The 27,263-nt window shown below is 53.7% G+C and overlaps 1 protein-coding gene and 1 long non-coding RNA gene across 5 annotated transcripts in view; one reads left to right on the top strand and one right to left on the bottom strand.

Moving 5' to 3' along the window:
- The window catches only part of SEPTIN5 (septin 5), an 84,724-nt gene that overhangs the window by 16,307 nt on the left and 41,154 nt on the right, over nucleotides 1-27,263 (bottom strand). Inside the window, exons 1-6 of one of the 3 annotated variants that reach the window (XM_075013059.1) lie at nucleotides 13,550-13,745; nucleotides 6,004-6,100; nucleotides 5,025-5,111; nucleotides 2,633-2,756; nucleotides 2,032-2,166; nucleotides 919-1,036 (exon numbers count right to left, since the gene is read on the bottom strand). In XM_075013059.1, the coding sequence (XP_074869160.1) occupies nucleotides 919-1,036; nucleotides 2,032-2,166; nucleotides 2,633-2,756; nucleotides 5,025-5,111; nucleotides 6,004-6,100; nucleotides 13,550-13,639 (651 nt within the window). In that variant the 5' untranslated portion in view covers nucleotides 13,640-13,745. Of the gene's footprint in view, nucleotides 1-918; nucleotides 1,037-2,031; nucleotides 2,167-2,632; nucleotides 2,757-5,024; nucleotides 5,112-6,003; nucleotides 6,101-12,881; nucleotides 12,962-13,549; nucleotides 13,746-27,263 lie in introns of those variants that run through there. The other 2 variants (XM_075013061.1, XM_075013060.1) reach the window with 2 other exon arrangements.
- LOC142022838 (uncharacterized) lies at nucleotides 13,785-21,728 on the top strand. Of its 2 annotated transcripts, none has more exons than XR_012648050.1 (3): nucleotides 13,785-14,150; nucleotides 17,866-18,041; nucleotides 21,394-21,728. It is a non-coding gene; the product is annotated as an uncharacterized LOC142022838 (long non-coding RNA). The 2 variants fall into 2 exon arrangements; XR_012648049.1 differs by having other exon boundaries at nucleotides 13,795-14,120.

Here is a 27,263-nt window from a genome sequence, read left to right as displayed (position 1 = left end):
GGACAAATGGAAAGACAGCCCCCAAAAGCCCATCAGGAATGGAATCCCACACACAGCAGCCTCGCTGCTCTGGGCGTTGGCGGGGGCCTGCCCCGGGCTGGGAATGCCAATGGGAAAAGCACCCTGCTTTGTGGACTCCCCTCCAAACCCTGCAGGACACTCCCATGGGAGCAGGAGGCAAGGAGGAGAGTGAGGGAAACCAATCAGCCCCAGTCAGTGCTGGCTCCTGACTAGGGCATCTAGAGATGGGCTGGGAGGAGAATTTGGACCCATTTCCTTTCTTGCCAGTGGCTGCTGGGGGGTTGGATAAATGAGCCACCAACACCTCCCTGCTGTGTTGAACTCCAGGGAAGGGATGCTCCCGCCAGTGACACATGGGAAGGAACGAAGGAGAGCAGCTTAACCCCAGGGGACCCAGGCACCTTGGTGAGTGGGAGGGGGCATAAGAAGGCACTGCAGCAGGTGACGCGCTGACAGGTGCGGGAGCTATGGGTACAGCCATCTGGTTCCCCTGACTGGCTGAGCCCCACAGAGGAGATACGGGACGCCACAGAGCGAGTGGTGCCTGTGGCTGGAGCTGGGATCTCTGGAAGGCTGGGCACTTGCTGGGGTAGAGGATCCCAGCCAGAGGTAGAGATGGAGCTAGGTGGGTACCCACAGGGGGTTATTTTGCCTGGAGCCCCATGAAACCTGCAGGGACTTGGGTCAGACCACTCCATGCCATCTCTGAGACAAAGCGGGTGGGAGGAATGCGGGGTCTGCTCGCTCCGAGCTGGCTGTCACCCACATAAAAGCCAACTGCCTCTCCAGCAGGAGTGCTTCATGGGTCTCCTTCGAGCAGGGCCCTGGCATAACCCGGGACTGGGGCAGCTGTGCAGACCCTGATCACTCGCCGAGCAGGACAGCAGGGTCCCTCACCCTCTCCTTTAGCTTCCGGATCTCGCTGGGGATCAGGCAGTCAGCCTTGGCAATCAGGGGCACAATGTTCACCTTCTCGTGCAGAGCCTTCATGAACTCGACATCCACCGGCCTGAGCCTGCAGCAGGAAGTGAGAGTGGCCGGTTAGCAGGCAAGTGCTGTTACCTCACCCACCTGCCTTTCCTCAGAAGAGGGGAGCTCCCATTCACCCACTGGGCCCGATGCCCTCTTAGCAGCATGTGGGGAGCTACAGCGAGCCACAGGGAGAGTTCCCAGTTGGCGCAGACAGGGCACAGAGGTAGCTTGAAAGAACCCCTTCCCAGTCTGCCTGCTCCAGCAGCTCAGCCTGTTGAATGAGAGAGACACCAGCTGTATATATGCTCCCCTACAGAATAAACCCAGGGCCCCACCCTGGGCTCACTTCAGCTACCTTGCACTGCCTGAAGTGATCAGATCTGGCTTCTCGAGTACCTCTGCTGGGCAAGGACCCTGGGGCTGCCTCAACCTATGCCAAGGAGCAGGCTGGCACCAGGAAGGGGAGATGTAAAGGCAACTGAAAGCTCCCTCTGCCTCTCCCCTGTCCCGCACTGCGCACAGATCTGCCAGACTGGAAGATCAGAGGTTGCACAGCAATTTTCAACTCCCACTCCCCCACACGAGCAGCAGAGACAAATGGGCTTTAGGCCTATGGGGGATCGGGGACAAGAGAACAGGCCTTTTTCTCGGCCCCCCGGAGCCTGGGGACTTCTCTGCACAAGATAAAGACCACATTAGCGGAGTATGTTCCATCAATGAGCAAGAGGGGGATAGTGGAGGGCAACAGCTGAATTCCCACTGTTAGCCCCCAATTCCACCTCAGACTCGTTACCTGCAATCCCCCACCGGACCACAAGAGGGCGACCTTGTACACAGGCTCCTCCCACCAGCACCAAGGGCTGAGTGGTTTGACGTTGGCGTGGCACGTCCTAGACGAGGCGCTACGTAGGTGATACAAGCCCTCCCTCAACCCCCACATAGCGGAAGGGGAAGAGAGCAATGGGGCAGAGCTTGAGGGATTCGCTGCAAGATCCTGGCCCACCCTACACTGGCAGAATCTGGCTCCCAGCGCCTCACCCGTGTCCGAAGGGGGAGATGAAGTAGAGACAGCAGTGCACACGGTTGTCCTGGATGTTCTTCCGGTTCAGGCCGCTCTCATCGCGGAAGTACTGTTCGAACTGCTGGTCGATGTAATCGGTGATGGGCTTCCAGCTGCGCGGGAGGCAAACGCAGCCCCCACCAGACCCGGCCTTAAATGGGGCCAGCCTCAGAGAGACACCAGCTCCCTGTGCCCTCCCCTAGTGCCCAGGGCATTTCTCAGTAAGGTGGGAGAGCAGCCTCCCCCTTCCCACCTTCAGCCCCTCCGTGCCTTGCCCAGAGAGAAGGGAGCAGCAGCTGACAGGACCCCTGAGCCTGGAGCAGGAGAAGCTCCTTAAAATGAGGCCTCCATACTGGCACCTGAACCCTGCCCCTGCCCCCCATTGCTCTCCCCTTGAGGTTCCACCCCCTCCCCCCGTCGCCTGCCCTTATGGCCAGTATCCAGCCCCCACCTGTTCTGGTGCCCCACTCCTTCCCCAAAGATCTCGCCCCGAACCCCAGTTTATCACCCTTACAGCCAGGGCCCAACCTCCCCACACCCCTGCTCTGGCCTCCTGTCCAGGGTCCCAACGCCTCTCACCACTCAGTGTTGTTAACGGCATCTCCAAAGCCCGGGGTGTCGACTATCGTCAGCTTCAGCTTGACACCTTTCTCCTCGATGTCCACGGTATGTTTCAGGATCTCCACTGTCTGGCTGATTCGCTCTTCAAAACAGAAACAAGTGAACTGAAGTTAGCCTGACGATCCCCCTCTGCCAGATGCGGCTTCACACAGACCGGCCTCTGGCATCAGGCCCATTCCCACCACACTGACCGGGGCTGGGAATGTTTCACTGGGAAAAGTTGGGGGAGGGGGAAGGTTTGGCAAAAATGTGAGAAAACCAAAACCTCTGGTTCTGAAATGGGAACCGCAATGCCTGCTGGGAGGTGCAGTTTAGGTGCTCTGTACTTTCATCTGCCACTACAGACCGGGCGCCCTGTTTGGGCAACACTTCCCATCACGCAGCTCGGGCTTGGAGAGAGCAGGCGGTGCATCGTGGAAGTTCAACTGCAAGCAGGGAGCCCAGCCCATGAAACAGAACAGGCAGCTCAAGTGCCACGTGTTTCAGCTCCCACAAGGCACCGTGGCAGCACTTCAAAACCGAAATACTTTGGTTTTCAGCTATTTACTTTTTCAGTGAAAACAGCGTCTTCCTGTCCAAAACAGGCACTTTTCAAGGAAAATTTCACATAATCAACCACCCAAATTCCCAACCAAGACCAGTTTTAATGGAAAACCTTCATCTGACTCTAAACACGGAGCTTTTGTGCTCATTTGCAAGGGCTGCCCTGTTGGCTTCCCTGAAGCCCCCCCAACAACTACAGACAGGCCAGAAAGGGAAGTGGCTAGGATGCAATTTAAACCAGTGAGGAAGATTGGAATCATGTTCATTTTCCCGGAACAATCAGGGAAACTGAGGCACGGGGCACTCCTGTAACTTGCCCAAGATCACACAGTGAGATAGTGGCACTGTCCTGACTCCTGCCCCCCGATCTAATTATCGGTGATGCCACCTCCTGATACTCCCAAATGTTCCTTTTCCTACCTATAGTCTGATGTTCTCAATGGTACAGAGGAATTGCCATGCAAAATTATATCATAGGCCAGCATCCCTCCACGGGCAGCAAATGACATCGGTTGCTTCAGGAGAAAATATAAGGTCCCCTACCACACTTAACTAACTGATCAGCCTCTGACACAGCCTCCCTTGGCAGGAGAGCCTTTCTAATTCTACCCGGGCTGTCGATAGCAGGGAACAAACCTGTACCCTTAGGGGCTAAAGCCCTGCACCAAAGCCAGCTGGCTCTCAGCAAAGGCTGGGAAGCAGAGATTTCAATCTCTCATCAGTGATCTCGGTGCCTTTGGAGTTACGTAATGAAAGAAGAAGTCCCCTCCCCTCCCCCGGCCATGCACCCAGGGCTGAGGTTGGTTCCCTGCTTCTGCCTTTGAGCACTGGCCTGCTAAATCCAGGGTTGTGAGGTCAATCCTTGAGGGGGCCATTTAGAGATCTGGGGTAAATGGGGTTGGGGGGGCGGGGAAGGGGATGGTGCTTGGTCCTGCCAAGAGGGCAGGGGACTGGACTGGCCTCAATGACTTCCCGAGGTCCCTTTCAGTTCTATGAGATGTGTATCTCCACATATAACCCTCTAGGAAGTACAGCCTGAGCGAAACAAACAGGCCCCACGTGGTAGCATATCTCAAACTGCAGGTTACTCAGAGCATTTTCTTTGGGTACAGGGAAAACCACAATGCTTGGAAATCCCAGCCCCCCCACCTCCCTTTTTATGCTGTAATACTGGCGACTATATGGTTCCTGGGGAAAGAATAGCAGTTAAGCAGCAGGGATGTGTAGGGAGATTTGGCTGTGGCTAAAGTGGAGAAATTGGAGAAGGTCCAGAGAAGAGCAACAAGACTGATGAAAGGTCGAGAGAACATGAGCCATGAGGGAAGACTGAAAGAACTGGGCTTGTTTAGTTTGAAAAGAGAAGACTTAGAGGGGACATGATTGTGGTTTTCAAGTACCTAAAAGAGGATTACAAGGAGGAGGGAGAAAAATTTCTCTCCTTAGCCTCTCAGGATAGGACAAGAAACAATGGGCTTAAACTGCAGCAAGGGAGGTTTAGGTTGGACATTAGGAAAAACTTCCTAGCTGCCTGGGTGGTTAAACACTGGAATAAATTGCATAGGGAGGTCATGGAATCTCCATCACTGGAGATATTTAAGAGGAAGCTAGACAGGCAGGGATGATCAAATTCTAGACAGTGCTTAGTTCTGCCACAAGGGCAGAGGACTGGACTCAATGACCTCTCGAGGTCCCTTCCAGTTCCAGTGATCTATTATTCTAGGACTCTGAGTGCTGGGTTTTGAAAGAGAGCCGATTTAGTCCTTGTGGAAACAACAGGCCCCAGGGATCCTCTTTGTGCTGCACTTACCCTCCGCATTGAGAAGCTTCCTGTCTTTGTAGAGATCAGTCAAGAAGAGGCTATTCACCAAGGTGGACTTCCCCAGGCCCGACTCCCCTAGGGGACAGAAGAGAAACACCACAGCACAGAATCCAGATTAGGAAGAAGTCCTGGAGCAAGGCATTCACTGCTGCCTCCCAAGCCCAGGCCAGTGATGGAGATGACACTTCCAGGAGCCATGGCCCCAGTGAGATGGCTCCAAGCTGGTATAAATGGGAGAGCCTAGCTCATCCCTGTTCTCCACCCCGCCACCTCGCCAGCCTTGTTTCTGCAGCATGCAGTCATGCCTTCGGCTGGCAGGGGCAGGCAGGATCAGCTCTCAGGGAGTAAAGGAGGAATGAGTGTCCGACTGGCAGAGCGGGGTGACAGGAATCAAAGAACATTTGGCTGGGAAACAGGAAAAGAGAATGTGGGATGGATCCAGCCATGGTGGAGTCTCCAGGGAGAGGAGGAGTGCGGGTGGACAGGCACAGGCCTCCCCGCCACAGGGCCAGTATCTGAGCAGGCCACTGCCATGAGCACCTGGCTGAGGTGGTCGTGCTCCAGGGGCTCTACAGGGGGCATCTGGGGATCAGTTCCGGTTCAGCAGAGGGTGAAAGGAGACATTTGGGTTAAACACCAAGATGAAACCCTGACCCACTGGCATCATTAGCAATGCTCCCACGGACATCAGAGGCCCCACAGCTTCACCCAGTGATTCGGCAGGCCTGAGCCAACCAATCAGCTTCGGTACCTCCAGGGCAGCGCACCATGTTGGGACATCACCTAGCCTCCCTGTTCTGGCTGAGCTGTCCCCCCACACCCTCTGCAGCCACGGTCAGCTCAATGGGTGCCCAGGCCGTGCAGCTCTGTGCTGGGAGGGGAGGGAGCCACCGGGTCCTCGGGACAGAAAGGATGGTCATGACTGAGCCTTGTTGAGGGAGCTCCCGGGGTGGCAGGGAAATCTCACCAGCTACCATCAGGGTGAAGTCGAAGCCCTTCTTCACAGATTTGCGGTGCACCTGGTTAGGCAGGGTGGCGAATCCCACATACTGCTTCTCGTGGTCCTGAGGAAGGAGGCAGACAGGGACAGCTCATGGAGGTGCCGTGCACACAGGGATCTGCTATTCCCACCCTGACCGGACCACCACGGAGGGGACAGCACAGGAAGGAAGCAATGGGGGAATCATTCTCCCCTCCCCTGGCCACAAGGCAGCTGGGGCAGGTAAGGTCCAGCTCCACAGACTTCCGACCAGCCAGGTGCTTGCAGGCCCTACAGGAGACGTCCAGGAGAGATTCAGGTGCCCTCCAGCTAATTAGCAGAGAGTCCACAGCTTCTCTTGGCATGTGCTTCTACTGCTGGTTTCTACTGGTGGTGCACATGACAAAATTTATTCTGCCCATGGATGGAAAAAAATTAGAGGAAAACGCTAGAGCACTGTTGTGACAGCATGAAAACTGCACAATCCTACTGCAAGCACGGGGCACACCCTGCATGCACACAACACCTGTTGTGTACCTACACATGCACCACATGAAAGCCCAACTTGACAATTTGCCTTGTAAACCCAGAGTTGTGAGTTCAGTCCTTGAGGTGGCCATTTAGGGGACTGGGGCAAGTAGATTAAAAATAAATAAATCCATCAGGGATGGTGATTGGTCCTGCCAAAAGGGCAGGGAACTGGACTTGATGACCTCTCAAGGCTCCTTCCAGGTCTATGAGACAGATAGATAGCTAGACAGACAGACATATCTCATAGAGCTGGAAGGAACCAGCCAGATATACATATCTCCAAAGCACACTGCTGTATACACACACACACACACAGTGGTGCCTTTGGCCTTGTTCTGTAAAGGCACAATGGCTGCGTGCATGAAGTAAACACATGCTACATGCAAAACAATGTCGCATGTATGAGACAGACACGCAACATGCCTGGAACATTCAGGCTGCACAAACAAAGCTTTATGGAGGAGGATTAAATTCAAGTTTGTGGGATGTCATCGAGTGAGGCAGGCCAGTATGTTGCACAGGGGGATTTATTGCCAGGGCGATTGTGGCACACATGGGCTGAGCCGTCCTGCCCCGAACCGAGGTGCTCATGTGGGCTTCAAGATGTGACAGATGCTTCCTGGGGCCTTGGCAGAAGAGCCAATTTGGGTACCTGTCATGCCACTGAAATTCTAGCTCCACACAGCAAAAGCCCATGAATACAGTATTCATAACTCATGTATCTTGGGAGGAACTGCTGGCCACCCACTGCAGTTGCTACACAGAGGAGCCATTCTCCTAGCCACGTCTGCTCCATCACCACCATTCCTGTTTCCCCAAAGCCAAGCTTCAAAATCTGCCCCATGCACACCTTAAGCACCACTGCTTGTGTCACCCCGCATGCATATTCCTGTCCCACACAACTCCTCAAGAGGCGGGCAGGCAAGTGAGTTGGGTTAACACAGATCCTGGCCAGAGCTGTCCCTACCCATAGGGGGAATACACAGTTGAACAGGGGACCTGAAATCTGATGCATCACTGGGTTTTAAAGTCCACCCAAAAAAAAAAAATAGCCTACCAGGTCTATTAGCAGATCAGCAAACCTGAGAAAGGGTCATTCAAGTGGTAATGAAGCCATTTAACAGTCATTTGCTAAACCGGGGTATATCTGAGATCTCAATTATCTGAGGCATTACCAGGGCAATTTCCCCGACTTGGATATTCGCAGGAATGGCACTGCACTTAACTGAACTTAATTTACTTCTTCCACTGGTCCTACTAATGATGGGTGATTCTCCTTCCCCGTCTTCCCCTGCAGCTATAGAAACTGTGGATTCTTATTTTCTTCTTGAATTTGAAGCAGTCTGACCCACGAAACCTCATTACCTAACAAATACATGTATAAATTAGTCTTTAAGGTGCGATAGGACTGCTTGATTTTTGTGACTTTACCGTGATGGTTTCAATCTTGTTTTAAAATATTTTATTTGTGTGTTGCTCATAAAATCACATCTCTAAAATATCATGCACATGCACACACACACACACGCCAGGGAGCATAAGGGCACCAGTTTAATTGTACTGTGTAGGGCCCCATCAATCCTAAGGACAGCCCTGCTCCTGGCAAAAATGCTCCCATCTCACATACCCTCTAAATCTGAGGCACAAGGAAGCGACAATTCATCCATCACCGTGGCTGGATGCATCCCAAATTCTGCATTTCAAACCCGCCGCAGCTGCCTTACGAATGAATCTGCCACCAGGATTCATGCAGCCAAGAGCCTTCACAGACCAGCTCGGCCAAGAGCCTTCACAGCTCCAGCCAGGCTCTGGCACCAGCGCTTCTACCTGGGGGTTTGGACACTGCCCCCTTCCTGGCTGCCACTCCAACGGAGCAGGGGGCTAGTCAGCCTCTCCAAACGCACTGTTTGCCAAGCCCATGAAAAGAAACAAAGCCATAATTATGCTAGAGTCTCTCCTCCATCCAGCCTGCACCAGACAGTCTGGCCAGCTCACCCCAGCCATGGGAGTGTGCAGGTCCTCCTGTTTCCAGTGGAGCATTACCACAAGGGCAAAAGAGGCAGTTGCCCCAGGCCTCCTCATAACTCCGTTTTGCTCAAACAATTCACTTCAATGGAATAAAAGAAATGCCGTCATTCTTATTTGAAAACGAAGTGTACTTTTATTATGCTTCATGAGGGCCATTTAGGGATCTGGGGCAAAATAGATTAAAAAAAGGCGGGGGGGGGATGGTGCTTGGACCTGCCAATAGGGCAGGGGACTGCACCTGAGGACCCCCTGAGGTCCCTTCCAGGTCTACGAGATGTGCATCTCCTTGCATCACAAACAAACTAGTCATTCAAACACTCAGGAAAAGCACAACTCCATGAATCACAGTGGAATTAACTCTCCATAAAAAGAGGCATGAGTAGATTTTAAAGCAGGAATAATGGCATTACATTAATACTGTAACATATCGGGGGTAGGGGTTTGTGACTGTTCTTCCAGAACCCCACCCATTCTTAATCTGCCCCTGCATGCTTTCTCTTCTATGGCTGTGCAACGCTTGCCCCAAAGCACCTATTCAGAGCAACCCCTCCTCCCCAAAGTCCCCAGTGATGCAGGGCACCAAATCTCCCAACCGAGCTGCCAGATCCATGACATTTTTAAGTTGCTCTCACCTTGACCAGTGGTCAGAGGCTCCAAGCCTGCTTTCCTGGACTTGACCCTACCACAGCCAGGCCTTCCACTGCATCGCAGCCCTGATCCCCACTGCTTCCGGCCCACCCTCTAGGGATCCAAGCAGAGGAGCAACGAACATCTGAAATCACAGAGCCAAGTGGGCTCAGAACCAACATCCCCCATGCTCCTCCCAGGCTAGCAGTTCCCAGCTGACTTAAAAGATTTTGACGGCCCAAACCTTTGGCCCAGGAAGCAGCAGCAGCAGCAGAGCAGAAAACTCTCTTGATAAAAAGTGACAGAGGCTCCAGCTCTGTTGCTGGCTTCTCCTGGTTGGGAAGGAGGAGATGGCTCTGACAGTTGCTGGGCAATGTCAGGCTTAATTACTACAAGGCGAATGTTAACCTCTCCATGCACCGAACTCCCCTGAATCTCGCCAGGAGAGCTGTCTGGGAACAAGGCACCCTCGATGCCCGGGAGTGTTTTGTAAAGCGCAGATGAGAAGCGTGCCAAGAACGGTAAGAAAATGTCAATGCCAGTTTGGAAGAGGAATCGGAAGAATCAGTAAGAAGGATCCCCTCTACTCGAGGCACATACTGCGCCAGAGCCCTTCTGCTGTCTGGTTGCTTGGCTTGCCATCAAAAATACAACTGCCAATAACACAGGCAGCCCTAACTCAAAGAAGGAGTAACCGCGTTGTTCAGTGGTAAGTCAGCATTGACATAAACACGCAGCACCCTTTGCTCGTCCCTTTTCACACAGCGCAGAAAGCTGTGTGTCACCACTTCCTATCTCGGGGGGCCTTAACAGTGGGAAAAGTGCACTGATGACTCCTCTCCCATGTACAGGTTGCATCTCCCAGAACAGGGACTCTCCGGTCTGGCTGGACTACAGATGCTCCTGGAGCAGAGAAGCTAGTGAGAGCAGGGCCAGTGGCTGGAGTCCCTGCTGGGTGGTTGCCTAGTGAAGCTTGTGTCCACAGGCCAGCACCCAGGGCTGGCACTAGCCTGGCAGCCCAGCCGGTGTTGGCCCAGCACAGCTAGAGGCTGGGGCCAGTGACAGTTCAGCTAGGGCTGGCAGCCACACTAGGCCAATGGTAAGGAGGCCACCGAGGCCAGAAGTAGGAGCATCCGGAGGCAGGAGGGTTCAGCAGGGGCAGAAGTGAAGCCGCAATAGGGAGGGGGCAGAGACAGGAGACCTCATCTGGTCCCGCAAATTCCGTCACTCAGGACCAGTCAGGTCCCGAGGGTTCCAGCCCAGGGAGGTCCGACCTGTTACTGATTCTATAAAAAGAAAAGAAACCCACCAGGTGAGGTAACTCTGCCGCTGAGAACGGGAGACTGGCCAAACCAATCCTGGTGCCGCTCCGCCACCTTCAATGAAATCAAAACCGTTGCGAGCTGGTCCACTGCATCTCCAGCAGCTGCTCGGGCTTAGCAGGAGAGCTTAGGCCTATTGTAATATCAGCCACTCCCTTACATCTACACCTCCAAGGAGACCAGTTGCTCCATTTCCAATCGGGCCCAGGCTGGTGCCTTTAATTAACAGCTCGCTCGCCTGACACGCCGCCTTCCCGCCGGCGTTTTTAAATGGTCACGATGCCACTTCATCCCTAGTCTGAGGCTACGATGAAAGCAAGGGCTGGAGAGTACCCCTCACCCTGGAGAGTGCTGCCAAGTGTATGAGGAGAGCTCTCCAGCGCATGTGGTGAGCGCTCCCCTGCTCTAGAACCATTAATGCAAAGGCGGCTCGCCCTCCAGGAGGGGGACCCCCTTTCATTGCTCCACAGCCACTCCTCTGACCCACACAGGGACAGCTCTGGGAAGTGCCAAAGGGAAACCCACCTGGCTCTCCTGCACTGAGAGACAGGCCAAGCGCGTACGCACGCACGCACGCACGCACGCAGAGTGTAGAGGTGAGGAACACTTTCCCTCAGAGAAACAACTGGGGACACAGGGATGCTCATTGCTCTAAGAGGACATCTACCTTCCTTCGAGGAAGGCACATTGGCTCTCTAAATACTTTGATCTATTTAGTGTTTCCACAGTAAGGTAGCTTGCCTGGACCCCCTCACAGAATTCCAGGACACAAGGCCCTGGAAGAGACATTCAGAGTGAACAAGGCCAGGTTGCAGGAGTCTGCCAGGGAACAAGCACCATGGATCATCTTCTGCCTGGAGACCCATGTTCATGGTTCCCACCCAATTCAGCAGGGGCTGCATGAGGCTGTTTGAGGGAAGAATGTAGCCCGTAATACCTATCTCAGCATGGATGGACCAGCTGTGCATGGGCCCACCAGCCTGTGTGTTATAGGCACTGAATAACAGGTCAGATTCCTGCTGCATGTAACCCCACAGTCTCCTGGTTCTCGGAGGGCAAATATGGCTTCTCGTATGATCCCTACGTAACCACCGCAAAAGTGGAGGACGCATTCAATCAGAAAAGCCCATAAGGCCATTGCCCTGGGGATATGACAGTCCACCATGTTTATTAGGCTTGAGCATCGGTTTGTGCCTTTAGACTGTTACACTGAAGCTGCATCAATAAACTTGTTCCTTACTACCCAAGCTGGATGCTCTCACATCTTCCACTGCGAAGAACAGGAGACTGGGGAATGATGGGCACCATGATATCTGAACACAGCCGGAGGAGGCCACGTTTCATTCCCACCTGGAGATTGGGAGGAGGGGTAAAACCCCTAGCCAGTGGCCTGCAGGCTTGGAGCTCAGGGATGGGTAACACTGAAATGTTCTCTCTTTCCCCCCACAGCCCTAGTGTAGGACTTGGCCAAGCCTCCCTCAACAAGGCCAAAGATACCCAGATGCGTAAAGGAACCCCACTAGCCCCAAATAAAACAGCAGCTGGAAGGAAGCCAGCTTTGCACAGAGGCAGGTCCGCCACATCCTTCCAGGCAGGGCTCTGCTGCCTCCTTTAGGGTCAGCCTCACACCCGTACACGGCCTCAGGATGTCACACGACCCACAGGCTGACCTTCGGGCCGAATTTACAAAGAGAAGTGCTGACAGCAAAGGAAGAGGGTTTAATCTCTCCTTGGGGACATGCTGCAGGGTTCACAGGTCCCAAGGATACATTGTATCTTGGGGAGATCCCAGCATACTCAGCAGACAGGTCTATTGAGTGCACAAAAGGCACAGACTGTTCACAAAGAGCACTGGAGCCCGTGGGCTGGGCTCTAAGGAGGTCACGCCTTGCCCCGCTGTTTCATGGGCTGGCACCCGCGTGGCTGGTGAAAAGGAAGAAATCGCTCGTACTGCTGCAACACTCAGTCTATGAGTGATGGGATTCCAGGAGCGCTCCGCGAGACGTACATGCACCAGCTTCTCCCCGTCTCCTGTGCCACGGAGGCCCCTCCCTGCTGGCACTCATGCCACTATACACAGGGCCATCACTAGCCCAACCTGCGAGCAAGCACGGCATTCCCCCGGCCTACGGATCAATTTAACCCAGTGGGTTTACTTAGCGCTAGTGAGGGGTTAAAAGCTGTACGATGACACCAGAGACACCAGGAAATGATCCATCCCATGCCAGGATGTTGCTGTAACCCACACATCAGGTGTGGGTCAGTGTCCCATGGAGTGGTACCCGGACCACTGACACAAAGAAAGACTGTGTCCTCAACAGGCAGCTGCCTTTTAGCTCAGACCACAGAAGCGCTCACCCGAAGCTCCAGAGGTCCCAGGCTCCAGGCTGCCTGCGGGCGGTTACACCGCCTGGCTGATGCTGCCCCAGGCACATTGCTCTGGCCTCTCGCATTGGTGCCCGCTCAGTTCCCAGCCAGCTCCCGAGCACCCCCCCACATCATGGCAGATAAACACGGGGCACGCCCAGGCGCCTGGCGCCGCCTCCCTGCCAGGGCAGCGTGCGCACAGCCACAGGCTTTCACTGCCTCTCCCCCGTCCGGCCCTCCAGCAGGAGGAGAGACGAACACAACCGCCTGGATCAAAAACCACCCCTGCCCCGGCCTGGCCCCTTCCCAGGCCTGGCCGAGCAGCGAGGAGGGTGGGCGGCCAGGGGGGAGGCCACAAGCAAGAGCAGCTGGATAGGGAAAGGCAGCGGGAAGAGGGTGACGCACACCAGGCAGTACAGCCACATAACGCCCACGCCCTGCAGCGCATCAGCTCGCACCGAACCTTCCCCCCCGCCCCACCCGGGTCCCTGCGCGAAAGAAACACGCCCGGACCCCCTCTGCCACGTACAGCCGGAGAGCCCCCCCCGCCTGCCCCTTCCCTGCCCGCCGCGCTCCTTGCAGGGCCAAGCCCGGCTCCTGGGGCGGCACCCCCACCCCCGGCCGGCTCTCCCCACTGCTGCCAACCCCCACCCCCGTACCTTCAGCTTGGCCGGGTAGCTCCGCTGCGCCTGCGTCCCCGGAGACAGCAGCCGCTCGGCTAACCGCGCCTGAAGGATGATTGAATCCATCACCCCGGCAGGCGAGTCCGAGCGCCGCCGCCGCCGGCCAAAGCAGCCCAGCGACCCCCCCGCCACCCATGTGCTCACTTCCAGCCTCGACGAGCTCCATACGGCGGCCGCCCCCGCCTGCGCGCAGGCGCGCACGGCCCGGCCCCTCGGCAAGGCGGGGAGCTCCCACGGCGGGCACCGGCCTGGAATTTCCTGTGCCGCTGCCCTGGCCCGGCCGGTGGGCGGGGCATGCGGCCAGGCAGAGGACAAAGGCGACAGCGACCCGGGCGCTGCAAGCTACCGGGCCACAGTCTCCGCCTGGAAGCGGAATCCAGGGTGGCAGCTGGAACTCGACCTGCGCCAGGGCCACCGCGTGCGGCCGTGAGCAGAGGGGCCCTCAGCACCCGCCTGCGAGAGGCCGCCCAGGGTTGGAAGGTCTACAAGGCTTGCAGGAGATGGGGGGCTCACCCCACGCCGGCAGATCTGCACAGATGCAGTGCAGGCGAGTCACAGGCGGGGCGCTGCTGGGCAGGTGACCTTTGCTGGACCTTGGGGGGGGGGGTCCGTTAAGGTTGGATGGAGAAACAAAGAAGGGGGGGAGGGTAACAGGGGGCCAGTCTTGCCGAGCCCAGTCGTTCAAAAACCACGTGTTCGTCCCCACCAACGTTCCCTCTCATTTCTTCCATGCACAGTCATGGGAAATGCCAGGCAGCTGGCTGCCCTGGGAGCACTCTGCTTTGCAGAGGAGCCCAGCGGTGCGGTGTTCACATGGGTGCAGAATAACTGTTGTTACTTGCACTGAGGCATGTGTGGATGTGCACCGCCTGCAAACTCACAGGCTACCAACTCCGGGTGGCTACGGAGGCCGTACCAAGCAGCTGGGAGGCATCTGAAACTCTCCTGGGCGGATGCTCAAGCGCACAGCTTAGAGGGAATGCTGGTCCCTGCCCCCAACCTCATGAGAGTAGCTTTAAAGACAATAAGAAATTGGCCTAACAATAATGGAGGATCTTTGCTGTTTTGTTTTTTTAAATAACCCACATGGGAGTTGTTTTTATTTGCAATCTGCATTAGGAGCCCAGGTTCCAGAGAACACTCAGGCCGTGTTTTCAGGCAACTGCTAGAAGTAGGAATCTATTTAAAAGAACTAAATGCTGAATCTGCCCTGCAATCACCTGCCTGCAGGAGCTGGGGCACTAAGAAATACATCAACTCTCATGAGAGTTGTGATAGAATGGGAAGAGAGGCCCACATTGGCTGTGCAGAGGGGAGGGGAACCGCCACCTTTTTATGCCACAGTTAATGCTAAATCCTCGGCATCTGTTTCAGACTGGGCAGGTAGAAGGAAGTTCTCCTCTCAGTCCCTTTCCTCCCACCCACAATCACACCATCTACCTGGGCTGCTTACACCCATGCAGTGGCTCACAGCTCGGTAAGGCTCACCCTGAATAGTCTCAGTGTAGCCCACCAGAGACTGAGTGCCCCTCAGTGCCAATACGCACAGAGGTGATGAGTGAGTTCAAGGCCTTGGCTCCTTCGCTCAAGCTTGCTGCAGCTCGCATATTTAGCTCTGGAGGACCCCAGCTCAAACCCCACCCTGCCAGGCTGGAGGGCAACTGTCACATAAGTACTTGCAACCCCCAGAACCACCCCCCCCAGTGTGCTCATTACACTGCTATTAGCGGGAGCCCTGGTTGAGGTAAGCTCTAGCACGCTGTCTCCCTCAGGGCCCTCCACAAAGCAACCAAGGGCTTTACGTCAGGGGTGGGGAATCCCCAGCTCACAGGCCACATCTGGACTGCAGCTTGCCTGGATCTGAACCCTGGAGCTCAGGGCTCCTGTCCAAAGCATCCTGCCCCCAGTGGGATGGGAGGTGGAGAGCCCTGAGCCTCATGGACCTGAGCCAGGCAAGCCAGGGCCCGATCCAGACTGTGAGTTCTGCTGGGGGAGCAGGAAAGAAGCAGTTCCACCACAGCCACTCCCCCTCCCCTCGCTGGGGAACGCCTGGGAGGGGTTCCCCACTGCTCCCATTGGCCAAAATATGGAGCAGAGGAGGGACCTGGGAGCAGCATGGAGCCAGACTAGTGGCCCCCCTCCCCCCCCCTTATGGCCAGCCATGACCCATCCAGCTGTCCCAGCCCGGTAAGTTCCTGCAACCCCCTGCTGGCCTACTCTCCACCCCCCAGGACTCATGTACCCCTGTACCCTCCCTTGCTCCTTCACTTTCCTTCCTGGCCAGACACTGCACCCACCCTGCTCCTGCACCCTCTCTCCTGGCAGGACACCCCACCCCAACCCACTGCTGCACCTTCTCTGCCTTCCAGGCTTTCCACCCTCAGCCCGCTCCTGCACCCTCCCTCCCTCCCAGCCAGACCGCCACTCTCCTGGAAAGCCAGCACCATTCCTCCCTCCCAGACCCCCACTTTCACCCCCATCCCAATCCCACACCCTGGTGCCCGCTCCCATACACTGAACCCCCCTCATTTTGGCCTCACCACATAGCCTGGGGGCTCACAAAATCATCTAACCCTCAGACCCCAAAAGAGGTAATTGAGCTGGGGGAAGCTCTGAAGCTTGGTCCTCCCTGCCTCCTCCCCTGCCAGGGGAGTGAGGTATCTCAGCTGGGAGGGTTGGAGGAACCTGCTAACACCCACCAAGCCCCCAGTGGGATGAACTTAGAAAAGGAGGGAAGAGCGTGTCTAGCCGCTGCTGGTCTGAAACAGCTCTTAGGTTCCTTGCTCATTTCCCCCTCCTTTTAAACCCTTATTCTGGAACTATCTGCAAAGCACCAAGTGCCCAGTATCAGAGAGGCAGCTGTGTTAGTCTGTATCTTTGAGAACAAGAAGTCCTGTGGCACCTTATAGACTAACAGATACTTTGGAGCATAAGCTTTTGTGGGCAAAGACCCCCCCTTCATCAGATGCATGAGTACATCTGATGAAGCGGGTCTGTGCCCAGGTGGCTCACACCAAACAACTACAAAGCAGAGGGTGGGTGCATGCTGCTTAAGTCTCACCCACACCCAGGCCTGAATCTTGGAGGACCCACGTCCCAGCTCCCTACTGTCTGGCAGTACCCTAAAATTTCCACCTGGCCACTCTGTGGAGTGCTCCAAGCCCTGCAATTGGACAGGGCTAGATAGGGGCAAAACCTTCCTATGGTCACAGTGGTGTGAAAAATACTCAAGCCAGACAGATGTTTGCAAAGTAAGCGCAGGCAGGACCATTAAGGAGCTGCAGGATTGCTTCCCAGCACTGGGGGGGTGATCTCACACACATGCAGATTGCCTCCTTCAATTACACACCCACCTGAGGCCTCTTGTGGCTGCAGAGTGGAGTGGGAGGTCAAGCTAGGTTTGCAAGCTGATGAAAGGCTGCCCCCTCTAACTGCTGAGCTGGGATGGCTCCAGTCTGCCCCACGGACTCGCCCACTGCAGGCAACAGACCCTTAATAACAACAGCTGTGCCTGAGCCAAACACAGCTGAATCTGCCCTAGACACCTTGTTACAGCCACTGAAGTTCGCCTGCACCCTGGTGCTCCAAAAGAGGCCACTGGGCCTTGCCTGTTTGTTCTTCAGACAGGGGTGGGATGGAAAAGGGAGTTACCCAGACAGGAGTAAAGGCCAAGTCTGAGGATTGGGAGTTCACTGCCATTTGAGACCAGGCTCTCAATATTATGGGAAGATGCTGGGAGAGGATTCGGCCTGTTGCCAGTTCTCTGACTTGGGCTTATTCCTTTTACCAAAGATGACTGGAATCAAACCCCTCAGAACCGTTGTTTCAAACAACTCTCTCCCTGCTAGTACTCCCATCCTGAGTCAGCAAAGTGCATGGGTGTAGGAAGGCAGGAGCTCTCAGCTGCCAGCTGCAGAGAAAGGAAGAGGACCAGAATCCCATTCCAGCCAGCTGGCCAGAGCACATTGTCAGCGCCACTCCAGCCTTTTTTCCTCGTTTTCATTTCTGCTCTCTCCTCTGGCGGTAACTTTCCATAGCTGAAGTGCTTCAGCAGAGGCATCGAGGGAGGAATCTAAGGTCATCTGATCTTGCTCTCTCCCCCATGTTCCTCTGCCCCTGAAGCTGCAGCTTGATTATAAAGACGGCGTCAGTTCCTCCCTCTGTCTTAACTGGTAATCTGTCCCCTCCTCTGCGGAAACAACTTCAGCTGTTACTCCTGGGCAGGGGGAGTACGACTAGCCACCCACAGATCTCAAAGCACAATCGAGAACACCCTTATCCCCATTTCACAGACTGAACTGAGGCACAGGACAACCGGCCCACAGACACAGCAGATCCAAGGATGGCTTCAGCCGATGGACCCCCAGAGAAGAAACTACATTGATTGGTAGTTTGTTTATTGCCAGGATGGCGAGGTGGATAATAGCAGGAGGCAGAGGACGCAGAAGCACAGCAAACCCGGCATTAAGCGAGTTACAAACAGATGTGAGGGTGGTTCAAAAGGGGGAGGAGAGCTGGGAAACATTCCCAGGGCAGGAAAGCTCTGTCCATACAGCAGCTGCCGTCACACGAGACGAACCCTTCCCTCGGCCTCCCTGCCAACAGCTTGTTCCTATTCCAGCTGCTGCCTTTCGCTCCCTACTGGCACGGAGCTCTGGCAGCCAAACAGCAAGGCCTGATTCTGAGAGAGGTTAAGCAACCACAGCTGCTCTGTGGGGGCTCAGCCCCTCCAACTGTAACTGACTCACAGCGTACCACTGCTATGGACTCCTCACTGAGTGGAAGGCTGGGGGGCTGGGCGTGGCGGTCCCAGAACAGCCTTCCCGCTCAGTGGATTGTTGGATGGTTGCTTTGGCTTTCTCCAGAGTGTGAGATTTCCCCCGCCCACACCTCGCTGAATGGACGATTCCATCTCCACAGCCTGGTGCTTGCTAGTGAGTGAAGAGCGGAAATGGTTCCACACTTTTTGCTCAGGCCACCGTTAGGCTGAGCCTCCAAGGCAGTGGCCTGGGGAGCTGGAGGAGCCCTGGCCTCAGCATGTTCCACTAACCCCAGGGTTTCTACCACGCTTCCATTCTGACGTGAATCGCCTCTTCTTGGACCGCTCACCCAGTCTCTTCCTGCTTGGCAGACCATTTTCTGGAGACTCACCCAGCCCCAACCCATAGACCACCACCCAGGGGGGCCTGTCCTGGCAGGAACTGGGGCAGCAGAATCACATATGAGATTGCAGCTTGCTTCCTAGCGAGGAAGCAACACCAGCGGGCTGCCACTATGGCATGTTGCTGCCAGTAAGCCCAGGAGCAGTGCAGCCAGGGCAGAGGAAAACAGGGCACTACTGCGTCCTGAAGGGGCATTACATTGCACGTGCCACCATCTGGAGTGGCTTCCAGAGTGGAATCCCCACCAGGAGGCCCAGCCTTGTAAAGCAAAGGTGGTCAGAGGAACACAGAGAGCCAGGTCTTGGCCACCAAGTGCCTCTTAAAGCTGTCAGGTTTGAGCTACAGGTTTTAAAAATGCTTTAGGGAGAGTGGCTACCGGTCACAAAGCCAGCCTCCTTCCATGCTCTGAGGGGAGTCACCCTGGAGCCTAACCCAACCCAGCATAGGCCCCAAGCCTGAAATTATGGGGCAAGCAGAGGGGTTTCCTTTCGTGCTTCTCAAACACACCCATCCAAAGAGCTGCCCAGTTAGCATGAGATGGTCCCTGTGCTGGGTCCAGCTGCACTCATGGGAATTCCCTGAGCTCCAGGTGGAAACTTCCTGAAGCCCAGCCTTACCCTGCTGGTCCCTTCTCCGTTCCCACAAGAAAGTCCACTCTGCAGTCAAGTGCTTGACTCTGACAAGGGGAGGAAGAACACACGCACCATCTCAGCTCTTCAGGGTCTTCAGCTTTTCGACAGGAGCTCAGCAGGGACACAGGGTCATTTCAGGGTCCAGGGCTCTTTTCTTACAACAGCTCCTGGGCATAGTCTCTGCTCTCCCTACCCACCCTGTCCTCTCACCCTCCCTGGGTTTCTACACTTCTTGACCTCTCGCTCCAATTGAACTCAGTGGGTTGAGCTGTGCTATGGTATAGAATATAACCAGGCTGACACACGCTGTACAGAGAGGGAGGGAATCCCAGCCCCAAAGAATTTACAGTCTGAACAGATAAACCAGACAAACGGGGGAAGGGAAGGAATGGAACTGGACCAAGGAATGGAAGCAAACCAGGGTGGGTGTGTGGGATAGCCTGGTGGCCTAAGCATCAGCCTGCTGAACCTAGGGCTGTGAGCTCAGCCCTTGAGGGGGCTATTTAGAGATCTGGGGTGCAAAGAAGGAAATGGGGGGGAAAATAAAAGAGGGTGCTTGGGCCTGCCAAGAGGGCAGGGGACTGGACTCAATGACCTCCTGAGGTCCCATCCAGCTCTATGAGATGCATACCTCCATTTTTTATTTTTATTATTTTAAGGTCAGGCTAATAGCAAAGCCAGGACTGGACATCAGCACTTAAGTCCCAGCCTAATACCTTACCCCCAGCCTTTCCCAAACTATGTTCCACACAGTGGCCATGTCTACACTTGGCCAAAATTTCAAAAGGGCCATGCTAATGGCCAAATCAGAGAATACTAATGAGGTGCTGAAATGAATATTCAGCACCTCATTAGCGTGCAGCCAGCTGCAGCACTTCGAAAGTGCTGCATTTTGATCATGCATAGCTTGTCTACACAGGGCCCTTTTCAAAAGGACCCCACAAACATTGCAATCCCCTAATTCCTATCAGCTGATAGGAATAAGGGGATTTCAAAGTTGGCAGGGTGCTTTCAAAAAGGACCCATCTGGATGTGCTTCATGGCAATGAAATGCAACAATTTCAAAGAGCTGCGGCTAGCAGCATGCTAATGAGGTGCTGAATATGCATTTCAGCACATCATTAGTAATCTTCAAAATGGCCATTTGCATGGCCATTTTGAAGTTTTGTTTCACTGTAGATATGGCCATAGGGCTGCTAACTGTCCTCCTATCAGCAGGACATTTGTTGTTCATTCAGATGATTTTCTCTTGTTTTTTTGATCTTTGTAAAATAAAAGACATCTAAAAAAACCTGACTCTTTTAAATCACCTTTTGCGCATTACGTGCGACAAATTTTTGGTATGAATGCCTCCAGCTCCCCACACCCCACCCAACCAGCATGTATGTGTTCTGTCAAGCCCAAAAGTGTTCCGGGGTCAGATTAGTTTGGGAAATGCTGCACTAGATCATGTTGCTTCTTACCCCATGTTCTTAGGACAGAACGTGATGTTACGTTGCATGGTATGAACTCGGGTACCAAGCTATTTCAATCTCAGACGTCAGTCGCTCTTCTTGCAATACAGCCCATTGCCATTGTCACAGAAACTTCCAGCAGCATTGTCTGGAACAGGCTGGTCCTTCTGAATGCCAGCTCTCTTCCCGGTGTGTATCCATTTCTCATGCCTCCCCATGCTTTATGCAAATTAGCTTACATGAATATGCATAACCCAAAGAATTTATGCAAAATAGGTCATGTAACATCTATTTTACTGTTACAATCTGCTGAATCTGTATATCCTATTTTTGTGCATGTACCATTCTTGTACGTGAAGTTAGAAGTATGGAGGGGGAGATCTGCTTATAATTCTAAACATATTAATGAGGGCCATTACTGATGCTCTGGAAACATGATGACTCAGTTCTCAAACCAACTAATTGTGAATGGCTGTTTCTCTGGTAATCCCAAACTGTGGTTGGTCCTAGAAAAACATGTGACCATGCCAGCTGGTACTGGAATCCATCTCGAACCTGGTATTTTTCCATAGGGACTGGGAAAGCCGAACAAAGGATTCCAGAGCTGGGGGGAAAGTCTATTTAAGCAATGGGAAGCAAACAGCCTTTGTCTTCAACTGGCATTTGAAACTGCCTGATCCACCCTAAGAGATACTTAAAGAACTCTGAAAAGCGGTACGCCCACGCCAGAGTAAAGATCAACTCTGACTTGAAGACCAGAAGAGCTGTTTAGGGTAAGAATTTGCATGCAAGTTTCTTAGTGGATTAGAACTTAACATTTTTTGTTCCTTCTAATCTGGTAATTTACTTTGATCCGTTTTCACTTGCAAGCCGTGAAATCCTACTTTGTGCACCTAATAAAAATTACTTTTGCTTATTACCAAGCTCGGTGTAAATAACTGTTACCAGAGGCTGGGGGCAGCAGCAATCCCTGGGCATCTCACTCTTTCATTGATGGAATAGGTGGACCTTGGGAGCTTTCACTGTGTAAAACTTTATTTCAGGCTTTGGTCCTCTTTGGAAATTAGTTTTCTTGGTGCTGAGTCCTTAGAAGTGAGCTCTGCTGAAGCTGGACTGGTTCAGTGTCTATGCTGCTCTGCAAGGGGGCCGTAACCCATACATCTGAGCCGCATCTGGGATAGACCAGAGGATCTGGCCCAGCAAGACAAGGTGGTGGGGAGCCCCAGAGAGCAGGAAGGCAGGCCTCAGTGGCACGATCTGCACCATGGGGGACAATCCTAAGGGGATTTCTGTGATTCTGATTGATAAAAGAACAATATCAAGCCATTGTCCTTCTGGCCCCTCTTATGGCTCTAGCTCTTGGCCTGTCTTATGTGGACCGCAAGCTGCTCTGGGGCAGGGCCAGCACAAGGTGTTTATTAAGGTAAATGCCACCTTGCGGCAGAGTAAACACTGGACTATGTCATGGGAGACAAACCACTGCAAGATATAAACACAAAGAATGAAGGGTGGAATTCTAGTGCCTTGCACTATTTAACCCCATATGTCTAATGAGGTCTTGTTGGAGAGAGGTGAGTTTCCCTCTCTCTGCACTTCGCAAGCACATACAGGACAAAGAGGAAGTTAAATCTGGCTGTATTGACTATGACGAGGCCCCTTTAATTAAAAGCAGACGTGCTGTGCTGTCACAGAGCTGCCCAACCTAAAATTATACCCCGGAGAAAAAGGCAGGCACAGTTTTGGCTTGGGCGAGCTGGCAAACGGACCACAGCTCAGCCAAGCAGAACATGAGTGTTCCAGTGACTCGCAGGGGTTAACAGGATAAGTGGGGAAGGAAACTGCAGCAGAACCAACAAAGACAAACTACGTGGATTAGCACAGGCGGTGGGCCAGCTTCTGTCCTCAGCTACGACTGTACAAGCCAGGCCTGGCTTCAGTAACTGTGAGAAGAACCCAGCACATCCCCCTGACTGCAAACCAAAGCCCTGGAGCAAAGGCAATAGACAACTTTCTCCATTAGGGTCAGTGTAGGCCAGAAGGTCCTCTCGCAAGGGCGTGCAACTGAGCACAACCTCCAGGCCCCTGTAAAAGGCTCCCTGGCGTGTGAGCCTGATACTCCCAGCAAAGTCTCAACTCACAGCCCAACCTAAGGCACTGTGAAGCCAGTTGAGTTCACAGGTGACCAAGTGCCACATGATGGAGAGCACCGAGCAATGGGGCCTTCCGCTGCCTTGCAGGAACAACTCTTCTGAAGGTGCCAACTCCTTGAACCAGGCCTCTCGCTTGAATCTTATCTAATGAGCTCAATCCACGCTGGTGTGCCGAGAGGAACCGTGGCTGGGCTGCTGGTGCCGTCCCTGCCTGGCAGAGCTGTCCCTAGGCATGTACAGAGCACGCAGCTGCATAGAGCATCACTAAATTTGAGGCACCACTTTGCCCTGCCCAGTGCTGCACCTCTGTATGCCTAGCACAGCCAGAGGACAATGCTGTCTCAAGTGGACCCAGTCCCTGGTCTCCACCCCGCTCAGCCTCCCGGCCCAATCCCCCAGCTGCTCAGCCCTCGCACTCCACCTCCTGGCCCCCAGGGCTGAATTTCCCAGTTCCTGACCCTCTGTTTCCCTCCCCGACCTCCGGTGGCCCCAATCTCCTGGCACTCTGCTCCACCTCCCAGCCCACAACTCTGGCAGGAGGAACTGCTCCCTCACCAGCCTCCCTGCTCTGCTCCCATCCCCAAACCCCTGAGCCCAGCTCCCCTGCAGAGTTACTGCCCTGCTCACCAGTGAGGGTGCAGGTGCTTTGGGGTTGCGCAGGACCCCAGAGACATAAGGATGGCCCAGCTGCTGCTCCAAAGACCATAAAACACGTGCAGTCTGCCCCATCACAGGCCTCTTGGCAGCAATGGATGAGTATCACCAAGATGGTTGTTTGAGAGAGAGCCCCTGATGCTGGGCTGGCTGCAGGGCTGAGCCCCTCAGACTACTCACTTTGCAGCCAAGAACACCGTCCAAGCATCAAGGGAGCTGCATCCTGAGCACTCGGTCTCTGCCCACTCACCCCACTTGGACCCGGGGACGAGAGGAGCTGAGGGAGTCACTAGGGGGGCAGGTGGGTGCCAGGCTGTGAAGTGGGGAGAGGCTTCACCTCAATGTTCTCCAGCATGGAAAGAGTCGAAAGCCTGGTGCCTTTCTGCGCCCAGGGCAAGAGCTGGAGCAGAACATTGGCAGAATCTTGCAGCACGGCTTCATCACCCTCCTCACTTGCAGAAGGCACCGGGATGTAATTAATGCTGCAGAATAACAATCCTAGTCCCTCAGCTCCGCACTTCGCTGGATGATCATTCCCATGCTGCCGATGGACAGGACCCACTGATAGATGCAGATGACTAGCTGGAGAAATTCTGGTGAACCAAGAACAAGAGAACCAAGCAATGCGATGGCGTCACCAGCTGGTTCCTTCCGCTTAGGAAGGAACAATCAGTTTCACACACACAGAATGGGAAGTGACTGTCTAGAAAGGCGTATGGCAGAAAGGGATCTAGGGGTTAAAGTGGACCAACAAGCTAAATATGAGTCAACAGTGTGATGCTGTTGCAAAAAAAAGCAAACATGATTTTGGAATGCATTAAGAGGTGTGCTGCGAGCAAGACACGAGAAGCCATTCTTCCGCTCTACTCAGCGCTGGTTAGGCCTCAGCTGGAGTATTGTGTCCAGTTCTGGGCACCACATTTCAAGAAAGATGTGGAGAAACTGGAGAGGGTCCAGAAAAGAGCAACAAGAAAGATCAAAGGTCCAGAGAACATGACCTGTGAAGAAAGGCTGAAAGAACTGGGCTCGTTTAGTTTGGAAAAAAGAAGATGGAGGGGGGACATGATTGCAGTTTTCAGGTATCTACAAGGGTGTTTAAAGAGGAGGGAGAAAACTTGTTCTTCTTGGCCTCTAAGGATAAAACAAGAAGCAATGGGCTTAAACTGCAGCAAGGGAGGTTTAGGTTGGACATTAGGAAAAACCTCCTAACTGTCTGGGTGGTCAAACACTGGAACAAATTGCCAAGGGAGGTTGTGGAATATCCATCTCTGGTTGTCTATCGGGGATGGTCTAGACCAGGCGTGTCCAACCTGTGGCCCGCATGCGGCCCTGGACAGCTAGTAATGCGGTCCCACAAGATCGTAAACTTTTAACATTATTATGTGATTTATATACATTAACTATATTATATATTTTGTACACGGCCCAAGACTAATCTTCACTCAATGCAGCCCAGGCAAGCCAAAAGGTTGGACACCCATGGTCTAGACAGTACTTGGTCCTGCCATGAGGGCAGGGGGCTGGACTCAATGTCCTCTCGAGGTCCCTTCCAGTCTTAGTATTCTATGCTTCTGTGATTCCAGCTTACTGTGAGGCTTGCTGGAGGCACTTCCCACAGAGCACGAGCCGATCCAGAGCGCACAAAGCCGCCCATCCCCCAGTGCACTTTTGGGAATCACAAATAGTGAGCAGGCCAGGACTCCATCGCAGAAAGCAGTTTTGGGAGTGGCAGCCTTCTTTTCCCTATGGGCTACGGTGACAAATACGGCACCCTCTCTAGGCTACTCGGGGCATAATCAAGATGGAATCTTTGGCAAAGGCAGCTCCTAGGGAAGCCAAGCGGGGAAGTGGCCTTGCTCCAGTTGATGCAAGCTAAGCCTCAGCTCCAGCGCTCAGATTTGGGCACCAGGCTCTGAGAAGGGTTTTGGACACCGCGGATTGACCAGAGAACCACCCAAAGGACAACAGCTTTAGAAGGTGAATTTAGGAGACCTGGGGCTGTGCGGCCTAGAGCACAGGGGAAGGTGATCCCTGTCCACAAAGAAGCAAAGGGACATTATCAGGAAGAACAAATCAAGTTGCTCAGCATCCATCAGGGCAGAAAGGGGTGACAAGCTCGAGGCTCAGTGGGGACACTAACAACTTTATTTGGGCAATGGCACAAGCTGCCAGTGGAGGCTGGGGAACCACCGTGCTGGCAGATTTTCACAGGCACTTTCCATCCAGCAACCTCCAGCCATGGGTTCTTTTAGCCTCTCTCCCTCCTGGATCCCTTCATCCAGGCACGTCTCCAGCCCTTTCAGCCTCTTGAACTTCCTTTCGGAGAGCCAAGTTCTGCCACGCTCGTAAACCTCCTGGGCAGCGCAAAGTCCAGACGGTGCTGTACAATCCTCAGTGGAGATGGGAGGATGCAGAACCCAACCTTCAGCCTCCTGTATTGAAAACATCCCTGGGGCAAGCCATAAGCCAAGAGGAGGGGGGCGACGGTCTTGAAGCTAAAGCACTGGTAGAGACACGTAAAATTGAACCGTTTGGAGTGAGCGGTCGACCCCTGTACTCCTAAATATCGCGAGGACAGCCAGGTGAGTCGATCGATTCTAGCTATGCATATCTGCAACTGACTTACCTGCCTAGTATAGACCAAGCCACAGCTGCAGCACATGTAAACATACCTGAGGGAGCGCTAATCTAGCTGCCTTGAACAACAGCAGGGAAGCCCAGCCAGCACCCCGGGGATGTAACTGGAGCAGCAGCTGGTTCTACCACAGCTACTATTATTTGATGGAGCTCTTAGAAGTGAGCTGGGTTCTGTCTACATGTGCTGCAGTCTCCCCTCTGCTTACAGCACAGCCATAGCCTTAGGCTAAGGAGATGGGGGTCTACCAGCTCTGCCACAGGCTCCCCGTGTCACCACATGCTGAACGCCTCCCTCTCATCCTTCTGTCTTACACATGCATCGCTATGGGGCAGACATTCTGTCACAAGAGGTACAGCCCTGCACAAAAATAGGCCCACTGAGTTGTATCATAATACAACCCCAATCAGGAACCATGCAGCTGCAAGGCCCCAGAAAAGAGAAATCGAGCCAAGAATCTGAATAAGATGTAAATTAACAGCTCTGAGCACCACCCTGCTCTTCTTGTGCCATTACCCACATGCAAATCAGATGAGAACACACAACCAGTATATTCCTGATTCGGGTGCAGTTTGTATGTTATGCTGATATGGACAGAAAAAAACAAGCAGTTCTGTAGCACCTTAAAGACAAGCAATTTTATTTATTAGGTTTTGTTTATTAGGCTTATTTATTACCTAATTAAAAAATTATAAATTCTTTAAGGTGCTACAGGATTGCTTGTTGTTTGTGAAGCTGCAGATTAACATGGCTACCCCTTGGAGACTATTTGAAATGAACAGGAGGGCTGGTTGGAACAGCTCAAATTTTGACTTTCAGAAAAACAGAAAGGCCTTTTTCCGTGCACATTTTCATGCCAAATGTGCTTTCTCTCAATCACTTCTTGATGGAGCCCAGTAACAGCCAAGCTTTGGCAGTCACAGATTTGGGAGGATTAAATTTTTATAGGTAAATGTCAATTTCACTGCATACACACACAAACACCTAAAAATGCATTTCCATC

Source organism: Carettochelys insculpta, chromosome 18 (assembly GCF_033958435.1).
Source record: "Carettochelys insculpta isolate YL-2023 chromosome 18, ASM3395843v1, whole genome shotgun sequence".
Lineage (NCBI taxonomy): Eukaryota > Metazoa > Chordata > Testudines > Carettochelyidae > Carettochelys > Carettochelys insculpta.
This window is presented reverse-complemented; position numbering and strand designations above follow the sequence as displayed.